General features: G+C 44.1%; 2 protein-coding genes and 2 non-coding genes across 5 annotated transcripts in view; all 4 read left to right on the top strand.

Moving 5' to 3' along the window:
* FCHSD2 (FCH and double SH3 domains 2) overlaps positions 1-27,918 on the top strand; it is a 376,100-nt gene that overhangs the window by 174,030 nt on the left and 174,152 nt on the right. The window lies entirely within an intron of this gene.
* Positions 17,360-27,811, top strand: RPS3 (ribosomal protein S3). The gene is made up of 7 exons (XM_053385409.1): positions 17,360-17,486; positions 19,024-19,154; positions 20,617-20,710; positions 21,949-22,043; positions 25,087-25,274; positions 27,204-27,400; positions 27,739-27,811. Exons 1-6 carry the CDS (start codon positions 17,457-17,459, stop codon positions 27,395-27,397), a joined length of 732 nt encoding a protein of 243 aa, XP_053241384.1. The 5' UTR covers positions 17,360-17,456; the 3' UTR covers positions 27,398-27,400; positions 27,739-27,811.
* LOC128413271 (small nucleolar RNA SNORD15) lies at positions 20,762-20,910 on the top strand. The gene has a single exon (XR_008330293.1). It is a non-coding gene; the product is annotated as a small nucleolar RNA SNORD15 (small nucleolar RNA).
* Positions 24,801-24,950, top strand: LOC128413270 (small nucleolar RNA SNORD15). Its single transcript, XR_008330292.1, has one exon. It is a non-coding gene; the product is annotated as a small nucleolar RNA SNORD15 (small nucleolar RNA).

Below are 27,918 nucleotides of genomic sequence, written 5' to 3' on the forward strand. Positions count from 1 at the left end.
TTTCGCAAAAGCGGGAAAATGTTTTATTTGGTGAACAGAAGCAAAGTTCCCATTTTAGCGGCGTTCTTTCCCCTGGCTGAAGTTTACTTTCAGAAGGGTCTGCTTTAATAATAAAAGTGGGGTTCCTTCCTTACAGACGCTTGCTATAATCCCCTAAAATTCTGTTCATATGTTTGATTGCACAGCCATTGCAAAGCAAGAGACATAAAACAAAACGCGTTGCACAGTTAAAATAATTATTAAAACTATCATTCATTCATTCAATTTATATTTTTTAAATAATATTTTTAATTAATTTTAACATATAAATTATAAAATGTACCACAAAACTTATCACTTATACAATCTTTTGAGACTTCCATCAGCACCTCTGAGGATCCACCGTTTTAACCACTTCTTATGCATTTCTTAACTTTATATTGCCTTTACATCTCTTAACAAATCATCCTCCCCCTTCTCCATTTTTGCAATACTTCCAATAATACTCCTCACAAAACTTCTTGCAAACCTACAAACGTCGTCTGTTCTTCACAATTACTTTTCAAATAGTCCGTAAATTTACTCCAGTCTTCCATGAATTTCTGGTCCTGCGGTTTCAAATCCTTCCTGTTAATTTATCTAGTTCTGCATAGTCCATTAACTTCATCCTCCATTCTTCAATCGTCGGTAACTCTTCCTGCTTCCATTTTTGGGCCAATAATATTCTTGCTGCTGTTACTGCATATAAAAAGAGCTTACATTCCTTTCTATTTATGTCACTCCCCACAATGCCCAGTAAAAATGCTTCTGGTTTCTTTATAAATGTATATTTCAACATTTTTTTCAACTCATTACATATCATCACCCAGAAGCATTTCACCTTTTTACATTCCCACCACATGTGATAAAATGTTCCCTCTTTTTCTTTACATTTACATTCATTCAATTTATATGCCACCCTTTAAGAAAAAGATCCCAGGGCAGTGTACAACATTAGAAACACATTACAAAACATCGGTGATAAAAATATAATAAAAACATAGCAAAAAGTATACAGACTGACAGCCTAACAATAAAATAGTCATCATAATAGCAGCCCATTCCCCCACCCTTTAAAGGCCATAGATTATTTAATAGTCATAGGCCTGGGCAAAGATGAATGTTTTCACCTGGCGCGGGGAGCCACCACAGAAAAGGCCTGTTCTCTTGTACGAACTAGACATTCTGTCCAAATAAAAATTTGCTTCACTGAAGGATTTAACTCACCATCCCTGCAAACCTTTCCATTTTAATTTGCCGCTCTTGAAAGCAAAACTGGTCACCTTTCAAGAAACACCAGTGCTCCCTAATCAAAGTACCGAATCGATCTGTCAGATGAGATATTGCCGGAGAAAATAAGAAAATATTCCTTTACGCCATGGGAGCTGCGAGAACACTAATTGCCGAGAATTGGGGGGGGGGAATAATCCTGACCAAAAAAAAAGAATGGCAAGACAAATTATTTGATTATATTGAATTGGCCAGATTGACAGAGGCAATCAGGGGTCAAACCAAGCAAAAATTCCGAAAAGAATGGGTAAAATACAGAGACTGTCTTAAAAAGCAGTGCCCTCAAATTAATACTTGGACTTGTTTCCATTAACTTCTGCAAGCTAATTTATGGCACTTAAGTTAAAAACAGAAAGAAAAAGGTAATGATGAACTAAAAAGGAAACAGTTTACCAAAAATGATAAAAGAAGCGTGTTGAGGATGAAGGAAGTCAATTGGAAGAAAAGAACTGAAATGTGTGTGTGTGTGTGTAATTGACAATTTGTTTTGTATAAGTTTTCGTATGTAATCATGTTTTATTTGTACTTTTTTTTGTTTTGTGTCTTCTTGTTGTTTGGAAAGAAGAGTTCCTACCAGAGAGGAATGGCAAACTAAGCTCCTGGACTACGCCGAAATGGCAAAACTGACCGGAAAGCTCAGGAGCCAAGAAGACAAAGACTTTAAGAAAGAATGGAAGAAATTTATAATTTATTTAGGAGACCACTGTCAGCAGGTGAACACCTTAGCAGGATTTTAATGACACTTGTAATGTAGCAAATATCATGGACATTATGGAGAGATATAAAAAAATGGATTATGAAATAATATGCAGTTGAAAATGTTGACATTAAGTCCCATGGAGAGGATGGTGGGAAGTCTGGAGAAATTCTTTTTTAAAAAAATAATTTTTATTGATTTTAACATATAAATTATAAAATGTACCACAAAACTTATCACTTATACAGTTTTTTAGACTTCCATCAGTACCTCTGATGATCCACCATTTTAACCACTTCTTATGCATTTCTTAACTTTATATTGCCTTTACATCTCTTAACAAATCATCCTCCCCCTTCTACATTTTTGCAATACTTCCAATAATACTCCTCACAAAACTTCTTGCAAACCTACAAACGTCGTCTGATCTTCACAAACACTTTTCAAATAGTCTGTAAATTTACTCCAGTCTTCCGTGGGAAGTATGGAGAAATTCAGAGAAATCTATCTTAATGTGAATATTTACTTGGTATTGTTATAACTCTACGCTTGTAAAATCAAATAAAATTTATGTTATTTTTAAAAAATGCCTTCAAAATCAGCCGAGAGAGCCCTTTTAGTAGCTCCATTACACTCAGAAGCTGCAGTCTGCTTTGGGGCAGCAGGAGAGGGCCTTGTCTGTGGCAGCCCCTAAATGGCACGCCTCCCCACAGAAGTGCTTAGGTGCTGCAATGCTGAATAATCTGTTTGTGGCGTCACGCTAGTCCTGCATTGTTGTTGTTTAGTCGTTTAGTCATGTCTGACTCTTCGTGACCCCTGGACCAGAGCACGCCAGGCACTCCTGTCTTCCACTGCCTCCCGCAGTTTGGTCAAACTCATGCTGGTCGCTTCGAGAACACTGTCCAACCATCTCGTCCTCTGTTGTCCCCTTCTCCTTGTGCCCTCCATCTTTCCCAACATCAGGGTCTTTTCCAGGGAGTCTTCTCTTCTCATGAGGTGGCCAAAGTACTGGAGCCTCAGCTTCAGGATCTGTCCTTCCAGTAAGCACTCAGGGCTGATTTCCTTAAGAATGGATAGATTTGATCTTCTTGCAGTCCATGGGACTCTCAAGAGTCTCCTCCAGCACCAGAATTCAAAAGCATCAATTCTTCGGCGATCAGCCTTCTTTATGGTCCAGCTCTCACTTCTATACATCACTACTGGGAAAACCATAGCTTTAACTATACGAACCTTTGTTGGCAAGGTGATGTCTCTGCTTTTTAAGATGCTGTCTAGGTTTGTCATTGCTTTTCTAGTCCTGTATACACAAAGCTATTTCCAAACACCTCTTTGAAAAACGGAAAAATCCACCCTAAGAACAGCCAGCAAAACCCAAATTATTTGACTGCTGCTATTTTGCTAGAGAGGAACTTATTCTCTTTTTTTATTGCTCAAAGTCTGGAGGACATAAGACCTTGGAAGGGCAAGAACTCACCTTGTTCCCGCAAGCTGCAGAAGGCTTCAGAGTCCGTCCTCAGAGCTATTTCTGGAGCTTTTACAAACCCCAGAAGGGCTGGAACAACGAAGAGGGTTATAAGCCAAAAGAAAACAGGCGTGCTAAAACACCGGGTGATTAATGCCTGTGGTCCGAAATGCTAAATTGATGCCTCCCAATAATTACTTTTGCATTACCAAATGCAAAGTTGGCTGTTTATTTAAAAGGATTTGCTTTATTCAAATGCCGTCCATTACAGGAGACCAAAAGGTAGTGAGCACTTGCGGGATCAATAGAAAGCACTTTATAAATTTGAGGCTGGATCCCCAATTAAATCACGGGTTTTTCTTTAAAAAACAAACAAAAAACCACCACATGTGTAATCAATTAACTGGTTGATTTTAAAATTAAAACTGATCAATTTCAAAATATATATGTTTTGAAAGGCATCTCCAATTAATTGGGCAGCAGATAATTCTGTGTCTGCACTTCTGAGCGACTTACTATTAAAAATATCTAAGTAGTATACAAAAATCGTGATTTTTTGGGAATATTTATTTTTAAATCTTCTTATGATTTATGTGGAAATTGTTCAATTTTGTGTACTTTTTGATGTGTTTTACATTTCATGGCCACTGGTCCCATCACCTCCTGGCAAATAGAAGGGGAAGAAATGGAGGCAGTGAGAGATTTTACTTTCTTGGGCTCCATAATCACTGCAGATGGTGACAGCAGTCATGAAATTAAAAGACGCCTGCTCCTTGGGAGAGAAGCAACGACAAACCTAGACAGCATCTTAAAAAGCAGAGACATCACCTTGCCAACAAAGGTCCATATAGTTAAAGCTCTGGTTTTCCCAGTAGTGATGTATGGAAGTGAGAGCTGGACCGTAAAGAAGGCTGATCGCTGAAGAATGGATGCTTTTGAATTCTGGTGCTGGAGGAGACTCTTGAGAGTCCCATGGACTGCAAGAAGATCAAACCTCTCCATTCTTAAGGAAATCAGCCCTGAGTGCACACTGGAAGGACAGATTGTGAAGCTGAGGCTCCAGTACTTTGGCCACCTCATGAGAAGAGAAGACTCCCTGGAAAAGACCCTGATGTTGGGAAAGATGGAGGGCATAAGGAGAAGGGGGCGACAGAGGACGAGATGGTTGGATAGTGTTTTCGAGGTTACCAGCATGAGTTTGACCAAACTGCGGGAGGCAGTGGAGGACAGAGGTGCCTGGCGTTCTCTGGTCCATGGGGTCACGAAGAGTCGGACACGACTAAATGACTAAACAACAACAACCCATTTTTAATAGCCGTTTTTGTAATGGTGTAATTTATTTTCATGTTGTAAGCTGCTTTGACATGGTTTTTGTGGTATAACCAGCCTCATCTAACCAACATGCTTAAGTCTAATTAATGCATGAAGGAGTTAATGCCACAGAGTAAGCTGTCCTGCCAGGCTTGGCTAGGTCACACCCCCCCCCCCCTCACCTTGGGATGAAGATAAAAAGTCTATGGTTATACTTTCAGTCTGCCAGAGAAGTTCAGAAGGTGAAGAGGCTTTGAGCTGGTTGCTGCAGCTCAGACTGCATGACTTTCACAAGCCACTCTTGAGTTCCTGTACCAATAACTTAGGAAACTAAGCCATGTTTTACAGCCTGTGTTTTCTGACTGATGTGCAGAAAAGCACATGAACCTGACCTTTGAAGTGTTTGTAAGTAAATCAGTTTTTAACTTAGCAAATGTGTGGTCTTTTTCTGTGGGAGGGGAACTTTGGAAGGTACTTGGTCATATCTTAAAAGTCTAACAGCCTGTATCTCCATGCTTTATTTTGTTGCATATTTTGCGATTCTACATCTCTTCGGGGTTCTCTCACCAAAAACTTGGATCCTAGCATCCAGGAATTCTCCTTTTAGGCCTATTTTACCCCCTTGCCACCAATAGTTTTAACAATGGAAAGGTGGCCTGCAAATAAAATGACAGTGTTGTTGATCTCCAGGAAGCTGGGGGAAGGATCCAGGTACGAACAGGGGAAATGTTGTTGTCTTTTTGCAAACAAGAGATTTGCTTTCCCAGTAGCATTTCACTCCAAAGAGGTTATTTCCTTTCTCTCTCTCTTTTTAATTTTAATGCACCACTAAATTATTGAAGTGACGGGTGTGTAAACAGAGGAAAGGAAGAAGACAGAAAGAACAAGGAGCGATTTAGTCTGCATTTGTTCCGCTCTTTACACTTTAATGAAGCGGCTGCATTTAGCCTTCGCCTGGGTTAACCCAAGGCCTGGAAAGCAGGGAGCGCTGCTCCCTTCGAGGACAGCTGAGTGGGGGATCAGAAGCACGGCAAACAGGTTTTTCCAGGCCTTTCCATCTGTGGATACAGCGGTGGCTGCCGGACTGGTGAAGAGGCCAATGATTGGTGGATTCTATTTCAAGCAGTCATGGATTCCCCCAAAGAACTCTGGGAGTTGTCGTTTCCTGAGGGTGCTGAGAGTAGTCCAGGGGCCCCTATTCGCCTCCCAGTGCTACAACTTTACATACAGGAGGTTGCAGGTTCAATCCCCAGTATCTCCAGGTAGGGCTGAGGGGACGACGACTTCATTCTTCTTTTTTAAATTATATTTTTATTAAAGATTTCTTAATTTACAAAAATACATGCATTGTCTCTTTTTTTCAAGTTGCGTTTTTTTACAGATCAGTTTCATTTGTTGTGAGACATTAGTGTTGTATACAATGTTAGGTTAGGAAGGAAAGGGGGAAAGAAAGCAGGCTGGCAGGTGAGGCCCATGACTTACATCATCAGAGCCTAGACAACACAAAACACTGTTGCTGTATGTAGGTTGTATTTTATTTGATTTTTATCTTATATTTTGGAAATGTACATCTAGGTTTATTTCCTTTCATATTTTTTGGGCCCCCAAGAGAGTGGGGCCCTAAGCTATAGCTTGTTTAGCTTATACAGTCGTACCTCAAGTTAAGAACTTAATTCATTCCGGAGGTCCGTTCTTAACCTGAGGTACCACTTTAGGTAATGGGGCCTCCCGCTGCTGCTGCGCGATTTCTGTTCTCATCCTGAAGCAAAGTTCTTAACCCGAGGTACTATTTCTGGGTTAGCGGAGTCTGTAACCTGAAGCGTCTGTAACCTGAGGTAACACTGTACGTAAATTCGGAACTGAGCTTCATGCAGACGCAGTCTCTGATTGCTTGGGGAAAGCCCTGGAAAGTAGGGGGTACTTGGAGAGCTGTGTGGCAGTGTAAACCTTCATGCTTCATGGGGGCAAGACTTGCTGGAGATGAGTTGCTGTGCTCATTTCTGGCTAATGAAGAGTTAACTCCCATTGCTCGGTGTGATTTATTGCTGGCTCGCTCCTGACCCTAAGCGCAGCTTCCTGTGTTCCTATGTACTGGGAGATTCAGGGAAGAAACTGGAGGTTAGAGGGGTGGTAAGGCCCACGCGTCTATCCCTTATTCCTCCTAAAATCTGAGTCTAGTTGAGTACGCACTAGTACAAGTTTTTTCCCCCAGTGAACCTGCTGCCTTTGGAGCCAAGAGACAGGTTGGCATGTGTGATGCAACAGCAAGAATTATGACCCCTCGTCATTTCTGCGGAAGGGAACTTTTCTGCTGCAGATGGTCTGGGCAGATAGGCAGCCTGGCCGTTGAGACGCAAGGGCGCTTTGCCAGATGAGGTTGTTTCCAAGAAGGAATAATAATAATAAAAGACATGCCACATATATATAATCAAGAGTCAGCATCCGCTGAATGTTCGCATGATTTAAGAGGAAGCGGAAAAGCAGGTTGCTTAAAAAGCAGAACAAATTATAAACTGAAACGTTGGCAGAAACAGAAAAGGCGATGATAGGACGTCCGGCCTGGAGGACAGATGTTGCTCTATGAATTTCCAGAAGGGCAGCTGTGTCATCTCCTTGTGGAGAAAACAGCTAAGAGTCTTGTGCCATCTCAAAGATGAACACATTGGTGGCAGCATAATAAGCTTTCATGCACTTGAGTCCACTTAGGTCAGAGGCAGGAGGAAGTTAAATCATGGCTGGCCTTTATTCCAAGGGTGGAGGAAAGAATCACATGGTGGGAGTTGAATGGCAATAAGATGCAAAAGTTACAGTCCATGATCATTAGAGCTAAAGTGAATCAGAATCAGAAGAATCTTTATTTGCATCAGTCACTGTTGTTGTTTAGTCGTTTAGTCGTGTCCGACTCTTCGTGACCCCCGGACCAGAGCACACCAGGCCCTCCTGTCTTCCACTGCCTCCTGCAGTTTGGTCAAACTCATGCTGGTAGCTTCGAGAACACTGTCCAGCCATCTCGTCCTCTGTCATCCCCTTCTCCTTCTCTTCTCATGAGGTGGCTAAAGTATTGGAGCCTCAGCTTCAGGATCTGTCCTTCCAATGTGCACTCAGGGCTGATTTGCTTTGGAATGGATAGGTTTGATCTTCTTGCAAGTCCATAGGACTCTCAAGAGTCTCCTCCAGCACCAGAATTCAAAAGCATCCATTCTTCAATGATCAGCCTTCTTTATGGTCCAGCTCTCACTTCCATACATCACTACTGGGAAAACCAGAGCTTTTACTATACAGACCTTTGTTAGCAAGATGATGTCTCTGCTTTTTAAGATGCTGTCTAGGTTTGTCTTTTAATTTCATGACTGCTGTCACCATCTGCAGTGATCATGGAGCCCAAGAAAGTAAAATCTCTCACTGCCTCCATTTCTTCCCCTTCTATTTGCCAGGAGGTGATGGGACCAGTGGCCATGATCTTAGTTTTTTTGATATTGAGCTTCAGACCATACAGTATTTTGCACTCTCCTTTTTCACTCTCATTAAAAGGTTCTTTAATTCCTCCTCGCTTTCTGCCATCAAAGTTGTGTCATCTGCATATCTGAGGTTGTTGATATTTCTTCCGGCAATCTTAATTCTGGCTTGGGATTCATCCAGCCTACCCTTTCGCATGATGAATTCTGCATATAAGTTAAATAAGCAGGGAGACAATATACAGCCTTGTCGTACTCCTTTCCCAATTTTGAACCAATCAGCCACTAGCCATAGCAATAAAATAAAATACAATGTACTGAAGATAGAGGTAAAAACTTAACTATACAAAATACATTCTGGAGGTTTACATCAATAATCATGAACCTTATTCTAATTCCCCCTGCTAATTTTTTTGATCTGCTAGGAGAAGAAGAAGAAGAAGAAGAGTTTGGATTTGATATCCCGCTTTATCACTACCCGAAGGAGTCTCAAAGCGGCTAACATTCTCCTTTCCCTTCCTCCCCCACAACAAACACTCTGTGAGGTGAGTGGGGCTGAGAGACTTCAAAGAAGTGTGACTGGCCCAAGGTCACCCAGCAGCTGCATGTGGAGGAGCGGAGACGCGAACCCGGTTCCCCAGATTACGAGACTACCGCTCTTAACCACTACACCACACTGGCTCTCACAGGAGAAAGGAGACAGCAGCAACAGTTGAGCAATCCGGCATGGATAGTAATATGGGACATAACTGTTTTTCAAGCGGAATTTTTTGAAATCGAAATATATTTACGCAGCATCTTTAATCTTGTGCAAGTGAAAGCGCGTCGGTATTTTGGAATTGTTAAATTTTGCAAATAGGGTGGCAACGTGTCAAAATGACTAGGTGGAAAATAATCATACCGTGAATAAAATTTCCTTATTGTGGCCAAATTATTCTGTCGCTCGATATCATATAGGAGCTGTCTGATTAAATTATTTAGAGCTAAAGCGTATGATGAGTTCCTGATTAGGTGTGGTGTAGTGGTTAAGAGCGGTAGTCTCGTAATCTGGTGAACCGGGTTCGCGTCTCCGCTCCTCCACATGCAGCTGCTGGGTGACCTTGGGCCAGTCACACTTCTCTGAAGTCTCTCAGCCCCACTCACCTCACAGAGTGTTGGTTGTGGGGGAGGAAGGGAAAGGAGAATGTTAGCCGCTTTGAGACTCCTTAAAGGGAGTGAAAGGCGGGATATCAAATCCAAATTCTTCTTCTTCTTCTTCTTCTTCTTCTTCTTCTTCTTCTTCTTCTTCTTCTTCTTCTTGGTTCAAATCTGGAAAAATGTGAATGGCATGTTTCCCCATTTTCTGTGCTTATACAGTGGTACCTCAGGTTAAGCACTTAATTTGTTCTGGAGGTCCGTTCTTAACCTGAAACTGTTCTTAACCTGAAGCACCACTTTAGCTAATGGGGCCTCCTGCTTCCGTCGCGCCGCTGCTACACAATTTCTGTTCTCATCCTGAAGCAAAGTTCTTAACCCGAGGTATTATTTCTGGGTTAGCAGAGTCTGTAACCTGAAGCGTATGTAACCTGAAGCGTATGTAACCCGAGGTACCTCTGTACTGCATTTTTAAAGATTTGCCTTGAGAGCCTCTTTAAACGGAGTAGTTGCTTTGGAAGACGATAATCAGGCATCCAAACCACACGACCAGTCCAACGAAGTTGACGTTGAGGATTTGTGTTGAAGAAGGTGCCGTTGAGGATTGAACCCCTGGGATCTTCTGCATGCAAAGTCCTGCCAACTGAGCTTGGGGCGCTTTCTCTGAAAGCAAGAACCCTGCCTTCCCGGATGTGCTCAAACTGCTACAATCCACTACACGTTGCAGCTTTCTGCAGAGACCTCTTTCTCAGCGAACAAAGCTGGGTCTGTGTTGCAGCCGTCTTTGCTTTGGCAGCGGAGAAATCAAGGCAGCCTCGCATGAATATTCGCGTGGTCCAAATAAGAAGGTCTGAAGGGGGACTGTGCTCTGCTTGTTTGCCCTTGCTGGGGACAGGATACGAGCCTGTAATTATCTGCGCTTTGTGTTTTTGCCTCCTTGACCTTCTCCTCTTGCTTCGGCTGCGGCCGACAACCAAGGAAAGCAGCCGTTTATTTACTATATACTGTATTTGTTGTTTATAAGAGAAGAGCCCGGTGGACTCTTGCTATGACTATTAACTCTCTACCCTCCAAACGGGGGTTATGAATGGAAATCTTCCCTTTTAGGAAGGCACAACTCATCTCTCTCTCTCTCTCTCTCTCTCTCTCTCTCTCTCTCTCTCTCTCTCTCTGCAATGTCCAGTATACCTGAAAGAGCGTCTCCACCCCCATCAGACATGGAGATCCAGAGAGGTCCTTCTGGCAGTTTCTTCTCTGCAAGAAGGAAGGCTACAGGGAACCAGGCAGAGGGCCTTCTCGGTGGTGGCTCCCGCCTTGTGGAACGCCCTCCCATCAGATGTCAAAGAAATAAACAACTGTCTGACTTTTAGAAGACATCTGAAGGCAGCCCTGTTTAGGGAAGTTTTTAATGTTTGATGTTTTATTGTGTCTTTAATCTGTTGGGAGTCTTCTCTTCTCATGAGGTGACCAAAGTATTGGAGCCTCAACTTCAGGATCTGTCCTTCCAGTGAGCACTCAGGGCTGATTTCCTTCAGAATGGAGAGGTTTGATCTTCTTGCAGTCCATGGGCCTCAAGGATGAAAACATTAGCAGGATTTTAATCTCACTTGTAATGTAACAAATACTATGGACAATATGGATAGATTTAAAATATAGATTATGAAATCATGTGCAGTTGAAAACGTTGCCAATAGGACCAACGGAGGGGATGGGGCGAAGTCTTGAGATTCAGAGAAATCTCTTTGTATGGATATGTATTTGGTTTTGTTATAAATTTATACAGTGGTACCTCGGGTTAAGAACTTAATTCGTCCTGGAGGTCTGTTCTTAACCTGAAACTGTTCTTAACCTGAAGCACCACTTTAGCTAATGGGGCCTCCTGCTGCCGCCACGCCACAATTTCTGTTCTCATCCTAAAGCAAAGTTCTTAACCCGAGGTACTATTTCTGGGTTAGCAGATTCTGTAACCTGAAATGCCTGTAACCTGAAGCGTCTGTAACCCGAGTTACCACTGTATGTGGAAAATCAAATAAAAACGATAATAATAAAAAAAAATCCCACCTTTACCGTCCAGGACCTCAAGGTGGTCCACAAAGCTCTCTCCTCATTTAATTCTCACAACAACCTTGTGAGGTCGGTTGGGCTGAGAACCAGTGACTGCCCCCTGCAGGCCACCCAGTGAGTTTCAACTTGGCTCAGCGGAGGATTTGAACCCTGGTCCTAGTCCGACACACTAACCACTACACAACACTGTCTCTCAAACTACAGTTCCCGGCATTCTTTGAGGGAAGCCATGGCTGTTTTGTCAGTGTTTGTAAAAAGCAAAAAAAAAGAAGGAAAGGGTTCTGACCTCCCTTTGTCTCTTCAGCCTGGTCCTCGGACCCTTGTCGGCACAAAAAGAGTCCACGAGAATATCCTTGCAGAGTTTTATTCTTAAAAGTCTTTGTGCAAAACACGACTGAATAACTATACACACCAGCACTAACCAAACAACCAACCCAAACACCAGCCTCAGCACAAACTAACATTTCTCACATATTCAAAACAAAAATTTTTTTTCCTTCCAGTAGCACCTTAAAGACCAACTAAGTTAGTTCTTGGTATGAGCTTTCGTGTGCATGCACACTTCTTCAGATACACAGATATATTTCTCACATATATTCTTCAGATATATTTCTCACATTTATACATATATATGTGATATACATATACCACATATATACAACTTGGTGCAGGCCGCTGAGTCATGCTGACCCAGCTTTATTCGCATTAAAGAAACAGCGGCCATTTTAGCCGTGACATGTTTCAGGTGCCATTATGATGCCTTTTTTTTTTTTGCACAAGAGGCCTGAAGTTGCATCTTCTCACAGCTTCATCTATAGGGCTTTAGTCACGGTGTGGCAGTGGCCCAAAGGGCCACAATAAATGTGATAACGTGTACCCCTGTAAATCCTTGAGTCGGCCTCTAATAGAGAAGTTATGGTAGCCTGTTACTTTATGAAACATGATTTTGCAAGTTGCCAACCCCCCCAAATTGGGGCAGAAATACAGCTAATACATGAACCACAAAGATTCAGCTCAAAGCTAGAACATAAGTTGCTACATGGTGCAAATGGCTCCACAGGTTCCCAACATGCACACTTACACAATGTAACAGAACACGGTGGGAATCAGAACTTAATCAGCAGAAATTACCAGTGCTTACTGCGCATGTAGGGACGCGGATGGCGCTGTGGGTAAAACCTCAGTGCCTAGGACTTGCCGATCGTATGGTCGGCAGTTCGAATCCCCGCGGCGGGGTGAGCTCCCGTCTTTCGGTCCCAGTTCCTGCCCACCTAGCAGTTCGAAAGCACTCTTAAGTGCAAGTAGATAAATAGGTACCGCTTTAAAGCGGGAAGGTAAACGGTGTTTCCGTGTGCTGCGCTGGTGCTGGCTCGCCAGAGCAGCTTTGTCACGCTGGCCACGTGACCCGGAAGTGTCTGCGGACAGCGCTGGCTCCCGGCCTCTTAAGTGAGATGAGCGCGCAACCCTAGAGTCGGACACGACTGGCCCGTACAGGCAGGGGTACTTTTACCTTTACCTTTTTACTGCGCATGTGTATTAAACATAAAATGAGGTAATGATGTATAAGATTGGTGAAAATTGAAATGCTTTGTTTGAAATATCACTACCTGGACCACCGGGCGAGGTTGCAGTTGTAATAAACAAAAATCTGCCCTTATTCCTTTACGGGGGACACAAGAGCCCTTATAGAGTCCTTTGCAGGTTCTCCATCGGTTAGAGAAAATAACAGAGGCCAACCAGAGAATATTGAGAAGCAAAGCAGCTAGGAAGCCTGATCTTTATTGAACTGTTGCAACAGGGTGCCCCCTTCACACGCAGGAAAGGAGGGGGACCCCGAACCAAGGTGTGCTCGCCCTTATATAGACATTTTAAATTGCTCGCCCTGGAGTTCAAAACCACCCCCAGACACATCATACATAAATCACAGAAAGGGCAGTCTACAACAGAAATCCGAGTGCGTTGTTTATCTACTGTCTGGCAAGTTACCTGTTAATGCTTACTTGATTGGATACCCTGGGGAGCCTGGCCAGTCTTTTGTAATGATAAATACTTAGTTCTTGAGCCAGGTCACAGGCTCACCCTATTCATACACAGACATACCCTTAAGACAGGGTTTGTGAATGAAAAGACAATGGGGAGGCTTTTCCATTTTCCTTGACCTTGCAGAGAAATCATTTGGTCAGTTTGGGAGTCAAGATGGTTCCAGGGCTGTTTTCCTGTGCTGCTTCAGACATGTGGTTTATATATTTATGTACGTGTTTGCTTGGTACATTTACAAACATTTATTATATATATAAGACCTTAAATTTTTTATTTCACAGTTTTGCGGAACGATCTGACTGTGACCTATTGTTCCAGTTACAGATAGGTAGCCGTGTTGGTCTGCCATAGTCAAAACAAAAAAAATTTTTTTCCCCTTCCAGTAGCACCTTGTGTATCTGAAGAAGTGTGCATGCACACGAAAGCTCATACCAAGAACTAACTTAGTTGGTCTTTAAGGTGCTACTGGAAGGAAAAAAAAATTTTTTTTTGTTTTGATTGTGACCTATTGCTTTGCAATAATCAACGCTGGACTCCTAACTCCTCAAGTTTCTGAGTTTTATTGGCGTAAACTCAGGAGATAAGCTATTTTCTGGCTTACAACAACAGGAGTGTCAATTTCAGCTGAAAAGGAGGAGGAAGCAATTGGACCACAGAACCAGTGACAACTGTGGACAATGGTGAGCTGTCAGTGGCTCAAGTTCTCTCCTATGTGTGACCTTGGTGGCTCAGCATATGTCTGATGCTTGAGACCAACGATTGGCTGTACGTCACTAGAGGTTTGTGGGCCTCTTGTCTTCTAGGAAATCTTCTCTCTCGATTGTCCTCTCATTGAGGAAGCCCCTGATCAGCTTCTAAGGAAGCACAGAGTCCACCCGCCGCCTTGGGAAATGTGTCTATCTTAGGCTAAGCAAAGCATGCATCTTATTCTGCAGGAAGGGACTGCCTCACTGTGGTCATATCTAGAAATTTTCCTTTCTTTAAAAAAAGATACATAGAATCATAGAATTGCAGAGCTGGAAGAGTTCCAGAGCAGTTTTGGAAACTCAGATGTAGAAGCTAATCGCCAAATGGCACCTTAAACCTAGGTTATGGTCAGCACAATGAAATGGCTAGGCACCCTTTTTTTTTTTTACAATGAAATTTATTATTATTAGTCATTTCATTTCTATACCGCCTTATATTTTAAAGGGGGGGGGGGAAATCTCAAAGTGGTTTACAACACATCAAAACATCAAATAAAACAATCCGGAATGAAACTTATTCGAGCTTCAAGGAAAATATTTCAGATCCTTCTCTAAATAAATAAAATAATAAATAATTTTTTTATTTATACCCTGCCCTTCCTGGTTCAGAAAACCGGGCTCAGGGCGGCTAACAACAAATTTAAAACACTTAATTGTAAAAGCAGCATAAAATACAGTATAAAAACATGAATAACAATAAAATTCAAAAATCAATTTGGGGGAAATCCATCTAATAAGCATTAGATAATCCCCAGGGCTGGCTGGCTGAATTGGTCCTACTTGGGACAGCGAGGAGGCCAGGGGAGAATTAGCTGTGGGATCCCAGAGCGGGTAATCTTAATAAAAGGGGAGGTGGAGGGAAGAGAAGGGAAATAAAAGATCAGGCTGAATTCAAATTAAGGCCAGGCGGAATAACTCTGTCTTACAGGCCCAGAGGAAGGAAATTAAATCCTGCAGGGCCCTGGTCTCATGGGACAGAGCATTCCACCAGGTCGGAGCCATCACTGAGAAGGCCCTGGCCCTGGTGGAGGATAGTCTGACTTCCTTAGGGCTCGGGACCATTAAACTATGGTTATTCACTGCGGGAAATACCAGGAGTCAAAGATAGATTAGCCCCTTGTTGCTTCTTTAACCTCCATGTAGCTCAGTATTGTGTGCACTGGCCGGAAGCAGCTTTCTGGGGGATTCAGGCCGGGCTCTCTCCTCCCACCCCTACCTGAAATTATTGAAAAGAGATGTTGACAACAGGAAACACAGATGCTGTACTAGTGGAGCGACAGCCTTTCCTCTTATTGCATCAGGCCACCTGTTCCAAAATACTCTGGAGGCGGCCAGCCAGATGCCAATGCAAGTACACAAACAGCTTCTTCATTGCTGGCTGTCGCTGTCGTCTGGCACTTAAAGGTAGACTGCCTCTGTTCCTGGAGGTTTCATTTGCCTATTGTTGTTGTTTAGTCGTTTAGCCGTGTCCGACTCTTCGTGACCCCATGGACCAGAGCACGCAAGGCACTCCTGTCTTCCACTGCCTCCCGCAGTTTGGTCAAACTCATGTTTGTAGCTTCGAGAACACTGTCCAACCATCTCGTCCTCTGTCGTCCCCTTCTCCTTGTGCCCTCCATCTTTCCCAACATCAGGGTCTTTTCCAGGGAGTCTTCTCTTCTCATGAGGTGGCCAAAGTACTGGAGCCTCAGCTTCAGGATCTGTCCTTCCAGTGAGCACTCAGGGCTGGTTTCCTTCAGAATGGATAGGTTTGATCTTCTTGCAGTCCATGGGACTCTCAAGAGTCTCCTCCAGCACCATAATTCAAAAGCATCAATTCTTCGGTGATCAGCCTTCTTGAATGGTCCAGCTCTCACTTCCATACATCACTACTGGGAAAACTATACGGACCTTTGTTGGCAAGGTGATGTCTCTGCTTTTTAAGATGCTGTCTAGGTTTGTCATTGCTTTTCTCCCAAGAATCAGGCGTCTTTTAATTTTGTGACTGCTGTCACCTTCTGCAGTGATCATGGAGTCCAAGAAAGTAAAATCTCTCACTGCCTCCATTTCTTCCCCTTCTTTTTGCCTGGAGGTGATGGGACCAGTGGCCATGATCTTCGTTTTTTTAATGTTGAGCTTCAGACCATATTTTGCACTCTCCTCTTTCACCCTCACTAAAAGGTTCTTTAATTCCTCCTCAATTTCTGCCATCAAGGTTGTGTCATCTGCATATCTGAGGTTGTTGATATTTCTTCCGGCAATCTTAATTCCGGCTTGGGATTCATCCAGCCCAGCCTTTCGCATGGTGAATTCTGCATATAAGTTAAATAAGCAGGGAGACAATATACAGCCTTGCCGTACTCCTTTCCCAATTTTGAACCAATCAGTTGTTCCATATCCAGTTCTAACTGTAGCTTCTTGTCCCACATAAAGATTTCTCAGGAGACAGATGAGATGATCAGGCGCTCCCATTTCTTTAAGAACTTGCCATAGTTTGCTGTGGTCGACACAGTCAAAGGCTTTTGCATAGTCAATGAAGCAGAAGTAGATGTCTTTCTGGAACTCTCTAGCTTTCTCCATAATCCAGCGCATGTTTGCAATTTGGTCTCTGGTTCCTCTGCCTCTTCTAAATCCAGCTTGCACTTCTGGGAGTTCTCGGTCCACATACTGCTTGAGCCTTCCTTGTAGAATTTTAAGCATAACCTTGCTAGCGTGTGAAATGAGTGCAATTGTGCGGTAGTTGGAGCATTCTTTGGCACTGCCCTTCTTTGGGATTGGGATGTAGACTGATCTTCTCCAATCCTCTGGCCACTGCTGAGTTTTCCAAGTTCTTGGAGGTTCCTGGAGGTTTCATTTGCCTATTAACCCTTCATATTCTATTATATGGCCATACTTCCCTCAAGTGACTAATGTGTGCTGCTGTGAATTATCTTTGCGCTCATTTAACAATATTTCACTCCGCGACCCCGCAAAGTCTGGCCAAACTCCTTTTAATTTTTTTCTTTGGGGGGGAACACAGAAATACTACATTTCCCATGATGCACTCTTGCGGGGGTCCAATGGGAAACAGCGAAGGGACGCGACGAAATCCCGCATGTGCCACGAGCCGCGCTGCGAAGGGACGTCTACTACGTTTCCCAGCATGCAGAGCGGCTCCCCCCACGTGACACCCGCGAGCCAACGGAAAGCGACCTGCCCGCCCTATAATCCTCAGCGGCGGCGGAAGCGGCCTCTTTTCAGCCCGGGCTGCTCGGCTCAAGATGGCGGTGCAGATCTCCAAGAAGCGAAAGGTGAGGGAGCCCGGGGGCCGGTGCGGAGCCGCGGGGCCGGGAGCGGGGAAATGAGACTGGGATGAGGAGCAGAGGGCCGAGCTGTGGGGTTTGAGGTCTCCGGAGGGGCCGGCGTCGGGGCGAGACCGGCGGATGGACGCGGATTGAGGCCGGTCTCCCGGCTGGGCCTGGCTTGAAGAACATGGCGGCAAGGCAGAGGCCGGGTGGGCCCTGGACAGGCCGGGCTGGGGGAGAAGAGAAGGCCGCTCCAGGCCCTCAAAGGTTTGCCCAGGAGAACACAGGACCCTGCGCCATGCCCCGCTTAGGCCATTGGTCTGCCTGGGCCTATATTGCCTGCACTGGCTGGCAGCAGCTCTCCAGGTTTTGGGGAAGGGGGACCTTCAAAAAGGCGCCTCGAGGGGCCGCTGGGGGTTGAGCCTGGGGCCTTCTGCACGCAACGCAAGTGCTCTCGCTGCTGAGTGCGAAGAAATGGCTTTCTTTAATGGAAAAAGGATAAGAGGCTGCATTCTAGTACCAAACTCCTATTCCCAAATAAATAAGAAGGGTCTGTGACTCTATGTAGTCTCAGATGGGTGCCCTTTGGAGACCATTAAAGCACCAGTATCTCGGTGCCTGGTATATTTGGCAGGGATGCTGCTTTTCCACGTGGAGGTTCTGGGGGGCTGTCAGGGCTAAGAGCAATTGCTAGGTTTGTCCCCGGAAGCTAAATGAAGTGCTGGAGGACCAGGAGTTTTTGCAGGAAAAGGGGACTTCTTGCATGGGTGCATCCTGTTTTGGCGTCACTAATGCATTATTTTCCTGTTGCATGCTGCTGCTCTGACAGGGTAGTACATTGCCTTCGTTCAGGGTAGACAAAAGTACAAGGTTTCGGCTAAAAGTTTTCTTTTAAAAAGTGGCAACCCGGTTCTGTGGACAGCAGGTTCAAGAAATTTGTGTGTGTGTGTGCGCCCCCATCTACATTGTATATGAAAGCATTCATTCGTGGTAGACAAAAGTACAAGATTTCTGCTAAGATTTCTTTTAAAAAGTGGCAACCTGGTTTTATGGACAGCACGATCAAGAAATTTGTGTGTGTGTGTGCACATGCGCTCATATCTACATTGTACATGGAAGCAGGATCATACCACTTAAAACAGTCAGAGCTTCCCCCAAAGCACCCTGGAACTAATTTATTAAGGGTTCTGAGAGTTATTAGACACCCCTATTCTCCCGTAGAAAACTACAGTTCCCAGTTTCCTGTGAAGAGGGATTGATTGTTAAACCACTCTGGGAAGTGTAACTATATCACTTAGCTAAGGTTCTTCAAAGAGTCACGGCAGAAATTTGGGTGGTTCTTAATCCACTCCGTTTCCATTCTGAGTGAAATTCTGAGCCTTTTGGTTATTCTGCACATGCACTGGGCAGGATTGGTGCACATCAGGCCCAGCAGATAGTAACTGCTTGTCGATTATTATTATTTTTTAAACCAGACTTTCCCCCTGGGGTTTGCAGGGTTAAACTGCTGCTGGCTTCTCATAATCTGTTTTGCTGTTTGTAGTTTGTGGCTGATGGTATCTTCAAAGCTGAACTGAATGAATTCCTGACTCGGGAGCTGGCTGAAGATGGCTACTCTGGCGTGGAGGTCAGAGTTACCCCAACCAGGACAGAAATCATCATCCTTGCAACCAGGTGACTTGCATCTACGTGTCTGGTGGTGGGCGAACAACTCTGCTGCTGCGATAACTCAAAAGTCTGGTGGTGTGTTCATGTAGGGTGGTTTGACTGAATCCAGGAGGCAATTGAAATATTGAAGCCAGTACCTACTACAGACATGTATACACTGCAGGAATATTGGGTGGGTCTGTAAATGTAGGGCTCATGTATTTGAAAACCATCAAAGTTTGGGGTGGAATATAGGAAGCTGCCTTTTACCAAGCCAACCATTGGATCATCTAACCCTGTATTGTCAACACTGACTGGCAGAGGTTTTCCAGGGTTTAAGACAGAGAATATCCCTGGCCCTACGTGGAAATGCTAGGGGTTGAACCTGAGACCTTCTTTATGCATAACACATGATCTGCCACTGCAGCCCCTCTTCTGCATTTTTACCATCTACTGCATTCCTGTTGAATAGGAATGGTTTCTTCCTGAATGTTTGAGTTGGATCAGAAGAGTTGCTGTGGTTTGCATGGTTTCCCTATATTGCTCTGTACAAGCAGACAGCTTGCTTTGTATTCCTCACCCTTTTCAAAAACCACAGGTTCAGGAGCCACTTGGACTCACTTGGTCATAGATCCAGATTCAGACAATACTTTTCCATGAACTGCAGGGTGAAATACTGGTCTAGATTGGCCTTCTGCGTGTTGATGCCCTCTGACTCTTGTAGACGACTGTTATCCTGGTCCCTGACATTTGGTCATGCTGGCTGAGGCTGATTGGCTGAGGTTGTGATCCGTCAGGGTAGGGGTGGCCTAAGTGCTGCTGTACCTGGAAATCTAACCCATGTTGGGTCAAACAACATGTTTCTAGCATTTTCAGGATTTTTTGCAGCAAAAATTAATGAGGGATTCATCAGTTTTACGTGTAGCTTAGTTCCTTTTTAAAATGTGTGGTTTTGTAGTTTTAATTCATTTTATGTTGGAAATACTATTGTCCTTCTTCCTGTTAATGGGTCAGGGACTGTATAATAAAATTGATTTAATTAAGAGCTGGGCCTCCATTACATTTGCTGCAAATGATTTGATGTGGAAAAACAATGGTAGACCCTTCCAACCTGCGTGCTGACCCAAGGGCTGCTTTTTGCTAAGAGTGAGTCATCGCCAGGTCGTAAACGCACAGCCTAATGTAACTGGGAACAACTCACCCCTTCCTCCATATCAGCCTACACTCACATGATCAGCTCCTTCAGTTTAACATCTCTTAATGTGTTAAACTCTGGCAGTGTCAGAGTTAGGACAGGACAAATGATTGCTTTTACACACTGTTTCTAAAAGGGGAAAAACCTGCTGGATCAAGCAACCTGCCTCTTACATTCTCAGTAATGATAACTCCTAGAGTACCCCATGTTATTTCAGCGATTTCAAAATGTAGACTAAAATATCTGAACATCTTAAGTGAAGACTTAATGCCTTGCCTTTGCTCCTTCTTTCAGAACTCAGAATGTTCTGGGCGAGAAAGGGCGCCGTATTCGTGAGCTGACTGCTGTTGTCCAGAAGCGATTTGGCTTTCCCGAAGGAAGCGTTGAGGTAACGGCTGCCCAGGTTTTCACACTCTGCTTATTGTGTGCGAAGTTCCCCCTTCAGTGATGATCTGATGACGAGTCAGAAATGGTCACCCCCCTGCTCAAAGTAAACAGCACAGCGCCACGTTCTGTGGTGCTGTGTGTGGCTGCTTGGGCAAAGGTGTCCTGTTCATTGGATGATCTTGAGGCATTTGTCTGAGAAGGGCGAGTCAAGGTTTGGGGAGTATTTCCTCAAACTGGTTTTGATTTATTGATCTAGGCTGATGTGATTGTAACGCTACAAGAATGGGGTTGTTTTTCAGAGACAAGAGCAGCCTTGTCTAGCCAGCCACCCTCCTTCCAGCTGTCAGTGGTCCATAACATCTATCAGTCCAGTATGGCCAGAGGTTGTGTTTGCTGGAAGCTGGATCCCAAAACATCTGGAGGGTTGCAGGAGACTAGGTTGGAACATTGGCTGCAAAGGTCAGAGGCTTCAAATCTGGATGGATGAGGGTTAAAATTAGCAAAGCCCCTAACCATCAGAATTGCGAATCTAAAACAAATTTGCAAACTTAATTACCCTTTCAAGTTTCATATAGCTGCTGGACTCGCCAAACACCTATGTTAACCATTAGTGAGCTTTACAAAGCTGTAAGAATCTACTTTTATGCCACAGCCATGGTAGCTGGGGGTGCTGGGAATTGTAGTTCAAAACATTTGGAAGGTGCTGGGCTGTGTTAAGAGAAGTTCTCACCTGTTAGCTTCCCAGCTAGTGCTGTGTTTCCATCTCTTCCGTATATGGCCCTCTTACTATTAATTTCTTTTTAAGTTTTTAGCCCCTTTGCCCCTTCTGTGCTTGGCATGTCTGGAATGATGTTTTTGCCCAGTATTGGCCAAACAGGTTGAGTCACCTGGTTGAGCTTTCCGTAGACACTTTCCACCCTTGGAAGCGTCTCAGCGGTGGCATCTCCAAGTTGGCCAACGGTTCTGGAACCAAACTGGCTTTTAAAACGCATTTTCATGATACTGCAACAAGGCACAGCATAAGTGGGCCATGCACTGAAAACTGGTGTGTTTATGGGATGCCTTGGCTCAGCCTGTGGAGCGGAGGAGAACACCTACAAACCCTTAAGGTCATGTAAGTATTTTCAGAGAGTTCGTGGGTGCAAAGTGAAGATGAGCCTGTAAAGCAACAGGGGTGCCTGCAAGCCTGAACTTTGCAAAAATAAAAAATGGACAAAATGTTCCTGCTTTCTTTTCCAGCTGTACGCTGAGAAGGTGGCCACGAGAGGGCTGTGCGCCATTGCTCAAGCAGAGTCGCTGCGTTACAAGCTTCTGGGGGGCCTTGCTGTCCGCAGGTAAGCAAGCAACACTCCGTCTAATCATTTTGCAATTCCTTTTAGAAAACTGGAGTTTTAATTATGCATCTGCAGATGTTTATAATCAACACATTGGGCTGAATAAGTCCCACCTTAACGCACCCCTCATCTCTGCACTGGTGCAGTTGCTCCTTTCTCTTCTGCGTAATGGGCAAAATTATTTCTGTAGCATGTTGTTTCAGAGGTGAAGACTGCCCTGGGGAGCTTGCAATCTGATGTTCAGCATAGGGAATGGGAGAGCAGAGTGGCGAAACCCTGACCCAGGCAAGTTTATGCCACAACGAATTTGCGAGATTCTTGTTTCTACTCGAGCTAACTTGCCTTGCCAGATTCCCCCAAAGTATGGCCTCTTCCTTGAGCCTCATTGAATGGCAACCCTTGTAAGAAAAGAAAAAACCCTTTGACAATATTTCTTGGAGTTTTATGAAGAAAAATCTTCAGGGGGTGGGGGTTGGACAAAACTTTGGAAATGGTATAGGTGCGATTTATTCTGAACAAAAGGCTAAATTGATAGTCAATAACGTGGTGACAGAGGAATTTAAAATTGAGAAAGGGACACGACAAGGCTGCCCAATTTCCCCATTGCTCTTTATTTCGGTCCTGGAGGTTTTGCTAAATATGATTAGAAGGGACCACTTGATTCAAGGTATCCAGGTCGGAGTTAAACAATATAAACTTAAAGCTTTTGCAGATGACCTAGTATTGACATTACAGGAGCCAGTATCTAGTACCAAGAGGGCTCTAGAACTAACCCAGGAATTTGGTCAAGTGGCAGGTTTTAAACTGAACAAGCTAAAAACCAAGGTTTTGGAGAAAAATTTGACGCCGATTGAGAGAGAGAGGTTTCAGAAGGAGACAGACTTAATATTAGTAAAGAAGGTAAAATACCTGGGGGTGAACATGACTTCTAAGAATGTGAATTTATTCAAAGATAACTATGAGAAATGCTGGTCAGAAGTGAAAAAAAGATCTAGAAATTTGGACGAACTTGAAGCTTTCTTTGCTTGGTCGAATTGCTGTTATTAAGATGAATGTATTGCCAAGAATGCTGTTTTTGTTCCAATCATTGCAAATTATTGACAAAATGGACTGTTTCAAGAAGTGGCAAAGAGATATTTCTAGATTTGTCTGGCAGGGCAAAAAGCCCAGAATTAAATTTAAGATACTTACTGATGCTAAAGACAGAGGGGGGTTTGCCCTGCCAGATCTTAAACTTTATTATGAATCAGCAGCCTTTTGCTGGTTGAAGGAATGGCTGCTTCTTGGGAGCACAGACATTTTAGATCTTGAAGGTTATGATAATGTATTTGGGTGGCATGCATACTTGTGGTACGGCAAGGTTAAAGCTCATAAGGCATTTAAAAACCATATTGTCAGGAAAGCACTGTTTAATGTCTGGATAAGGTACAAAGACCTCTTGGAGAGTAAAACCCCAAGGTGGTTATCACCTATGGAAGCGAAAGCCTTGAAAAAACTTAATATGGAGGCCAAATGGCCAAAATATTGGGAAATTTTGGAACAGGAAGGTGACAAATTGAAATTGCAGAGCTATGAGAAACTTAAAGAGAAGGTGCGAGACTGGTTACACTATTTTCAAATAAGAGAGGTTTATAATTTGGATAAAAAAATTGGTTTCCAGGTGGAAAAATCAAAATTAGAAACAGAATTGTTAGAACCCAATGCTAAGACACTATCAAGAATGTATAATTTGCTGTTGAAATGGAATACTGAGGAAGAAACGGTAAAATCTGCTATGATAAAATGGGCACAAGATATAGGATATAATATTATGTTTGCTGACTGGGAGCAGTTGTGGACCACTGGGGTTAAATTTACGGCATGTAATGCCCTTAGAGGGAATATTATGAAAATGATGTACAGGTGGTACATGACCCCAGTCAAGCTCGCAAAAATCTATCATTTGCCCAATAATAAATGTTGGAAATGTAAAGAAACTGAAGGTACATTCTTTCACCTTTGGTGGACGTGTCCAAGGATTAAGGCCTTCTGGGAAATGATCTATAATGAAATGAAAAAGGTATTTAAATATACTTTTTCGAAGAAACCAGAGGCCTTTCTCCTGGGCATAGTCGGCCAATTGGTGTCAAAGAAGGATAGAACTTTCTTTATGTATGCTACAGCAGCAGCAAGAATACTCATTGTAAAGCATTGGAAGACACAAGATCTACCCACCTTGGAAGAATGGCAGGTGCAGGTGATGGATTACATGGAAATGGCGGAAATGACTGGCATAATTCGAGATCAGGGAGAAGAGTTGGTGGAAGAAGATTGGAGGAAATTTAAAGTCTACTTACAGAAACATTGTAAAATTTTTGAATGTTGATGACATTGAAATGAAATGAAGGGGTTCTAGTAAATAAAGTAAAAGATTACGTAAGAGTGGATTGATATTAGATGAAAGTTTGAAGTTAAAAGATGTGAAATATGTGAGGAAAATAATTAAGGACTAACCAATAAGATAGGAATTTGCTGAACCAATTTTTAAGTGGAATACAAAAAAGGGAGGCGTGAGGAAGTCAGGATAATAAGTTAACTAAAGTGGACAAAAGAAAAAAGAGGGTTTTTTGTTTTTCTTTTTCTTTTTCTATCTTATGTTAATTGTTTGTATATTTGTGCTTTTGTGTTTTTTTGTGTTTTTCTTATTGTTGTTCTTATAATTTCTTCGTTGTGAAAACTGAATAAAATATTATATTAAAAAAAAGAAAAGAAAAAACCCTTCAGTGATGATACGATGACGAGTCAGAAACGGCCGCCATCCTGCTCGGAGTAAACCGCTCAGTGCCACGTTCTGTGGCGCTGTTCTTGGGTACTCCCAACAGAGGCGTCCTGTTCATTGGATGATCTTGAGGCATTTGTCTGAGAAGGGAGTATTGCGGATGAAGTCCAATGTTGGAAGTCTATGGGGGTGGGGGGTGTTTGTCCTGCTTAACTTGATAATAAAGCAGTAGATCAGAGGAGAACGCCCAGCGCAGTTCAACGGAGAGTTTTCCTTCTCTTCTAGGGCGTGTTATGGTGTCCTCCGCTTCATCATGGAGAGTGGAGCCAAGGGCTGCGAAGTGGTGGTGTCGGGAAAGCTCCGTGGCCAGCGAGCCAAGTCCATGAAATTCGTGGATGGCCTGATGATCCACAGCGGAGACCCCGTCAACTACTACGTCGACACGGCTGTCCGCCACGTCCTCCTCAGACAAGGTGAGTGGGAGGGGGGAGGCAATCTCTCAGCCAGCCCCCAGTTGGCTTTCTTGTTCCTAAAAAGATTCTGGGCCTTCTTTAACCCCCAGCTGCTTCGTAGTCAAGCCGGGCTGGTTCCCATGTTGTGTCAAGCCATGGTTTGGCAGTAGGTCAGAAGTGGGGAACCTTCTTTGGCCTTTCCCAGCCTCCTTGAGTGTTCCCTTCTGGAGGGCCACGTGCCAGTGGTGTAGGGGGCCAGAGGCAAAAGCAGGAAGAACAGCTGATGTTGTTACCTCTGCACCGTGTGGGAACTTCTGTGTACTCTTAACATAGGGCCCTAAGGAAGTTAGATTAGCCTCAACCGGAGCCAGGGCCTTTTCAACACTGGCTCCGGCCTGGTGGAACGCTCTGTCTCATGAGACCAGGGCCCTGTGGGATCTGATTTCTTTCCGCAGGGCCTGTAAGACAGAGTTGTTCTGCCTGGCCTTTGGCTTGGAATCCATTTGATTCCCTCTTTTTTCCCTTCTCCTGTGATGGAACTCCTGTTTGGGGACTTCCCAGGCTTTTTTCCGGCCCATGTAGGACCAGTCTGGATAGTTAGCCTTGGTGAAGATTTTGACGTTTTCATCCCCCAAAAAGTTTTGATTTGAGTTTCCGTTGAAATGAGGCTGTGTTTTAATGTTGTATATTAATCTTGTTTTTAAGTTGTATTTCAATCAATTTGTTTTTATATCGGTTGTTAGCTGCCCTGAGCCCAGTCTTGGCTGGGGAGGGCGGGGTATAATTATTATTTTTTATTATTATATATCTTTCTGCCCTGAATCCAGGGGAACAAGGAGCATTATCAAGAGTTCACAGCCAGGGCCAGTGAAGGGTGTGGTCTGGGGAAAGAAATCCCAGGGGCCAGATACAGAGGACAGCATTTGGACCTAAGGTTTCAGACTCCTGCACTAGATGATTGAGCCTTCAATGACCTTTCCACTTATCCGTGCCCCTACTTCCTTGGTTTGAGGCAAACCATAGTTGGCTGTCTTGTCATAGCTTGCACCTGTCTTGCTAACAGTGCTTAAAAACCTCATTTCTTACGCTAGCTTGGTATAAATAATAAAGTTGTTATTATACAATAGTTGCTGGTTGGGACAAAATTGCACACTGGTTTGCCTCAAACCAAGGGAAGGAATCGCTATGTGTTGAGGGGGGAGCACTGAACGTGTAACTCCTTGAAAGCTCAGTTTCACGGCCTCTGAACCAGCCTGCAGAAGTGTCTCAAGAGTCTTTTCTGGTTTGTTTATTTTTCATACATTGGTGCAGAGGTGTGAGAGGGGCCCAAGGACAATGTTCTGAAACACCAAACTCCCCAATACTGCTCTATACAAGGACAGCAAAGACTAAGACCAGACATAGGCAAACTCAGCCCTCCACATGTTTTGGGACTACAACTCCTATGATCCCTAGGTAACAGGACCAGTGGTCAGGGATGGTGGGAGTTAAAGTCCCAAAACATCTGGAGGGCCGAGTTTGCCTATGCCTAAGACAGAATGAAGGGACGCGGGTGGCGCTGTGGGTTAAACCACAGAGCCTAGGACTTGCCGATCAGAAGGTCGGCGGTTCGAATCCACGCGACGGGGTGAGCTACCGTTGCTCGGTCCCTGCTCCTGCCAACCTAGCAGTTCGAAAGCACCTCAAAGTGCAAGTAGATAAATAGGTACTGCTCCAGCGGGAAGGTAAACGGCATTTCCTTGCGCTGCTCTGGTTCGCCAGAAGCGGCTTAGTCCTGCTGGTCACATGACCCGGAAGCTGTATGCCGGCTCCCTCGGCCAATAAAGCGAGATGAGCGCTGCAACCCCAGAGTCGTCCGTGACTGGACCTAATGGTCAGGGGTCCCTTTACCTTTAAGACAGAATGAAGGCCCAGGCAGCTTTTCTTGACAGTGTCTCCTTGTTACTCCAGGTGTGCTGGGCATTAAAGTGAAAATCATGCTTCCCTGGGACCCAAGCGGGAAGATTGGCCCCAAGAAGCCCTTGCCAGACCACGTCAGCATTGTGGAGCCCAAGGAGGAGATCTTGCCCACCACCCCCATCTCGGAGCAGAAAGGCACAAAGCCAGAACAGCCCCCCATGCCGCAGCCCGTCCCCACGGCATAAGGGGTGAGTCGCTTTGCTTTATTCCTCACGGGTTGTCGGGAGAAAATGTTGGGTGTGAGCTGCAGTGTAAATCTTGGCTGCATGTGTTTCGTAGAGGGCAATCAGTGCATTTAATGCTTTATAACTGCAGCCCACCAGATGTTGCAGGACTACAACTCCCATCATCCCTCACCACTGGCTTTGTTGGCTAATGGGAGTGGGAGTCTGTCAACCTCTGGAGAGCTACAGGTTGCCTGTACCTGCTTTACAGGGATAAAACAACACAGGCTGTTGCCCCAGGGATTGTGTTCATGGTACGGCTATTAGCACCCCACTCACTAATTCTTCTGTTTCTGTTGCAGGTTTAAAAACATCTGGAACAAAGAGTTTGGCGTCTTGTACAAATATCTCTTTAATAAAATCAGAAAAAGACAACATGCTGCAGGTTGTTTCTGTTACCTGCTCACCTTACTTTTTTTGCCCACTCTGGGACCTAAATCCTGGCCAACCAATATCTGAAACTTTCTAGTTTTGTTCCTTTT

This window comes from Podarcis raffonei, chromosome 4, assembly GCF_027172205.1.
Source record: "Podarcis raffonei isolate rPodRaf1 chromosome 4, rPodRaf1.pri, whole genome shotgun sequence".
Taxonomy (NCBI): Eukaryota; Metazoa; Chordata; class Lepidosauria; order Squamata; family Lacertidae; genus Podarcis; species Podarcis raffonei.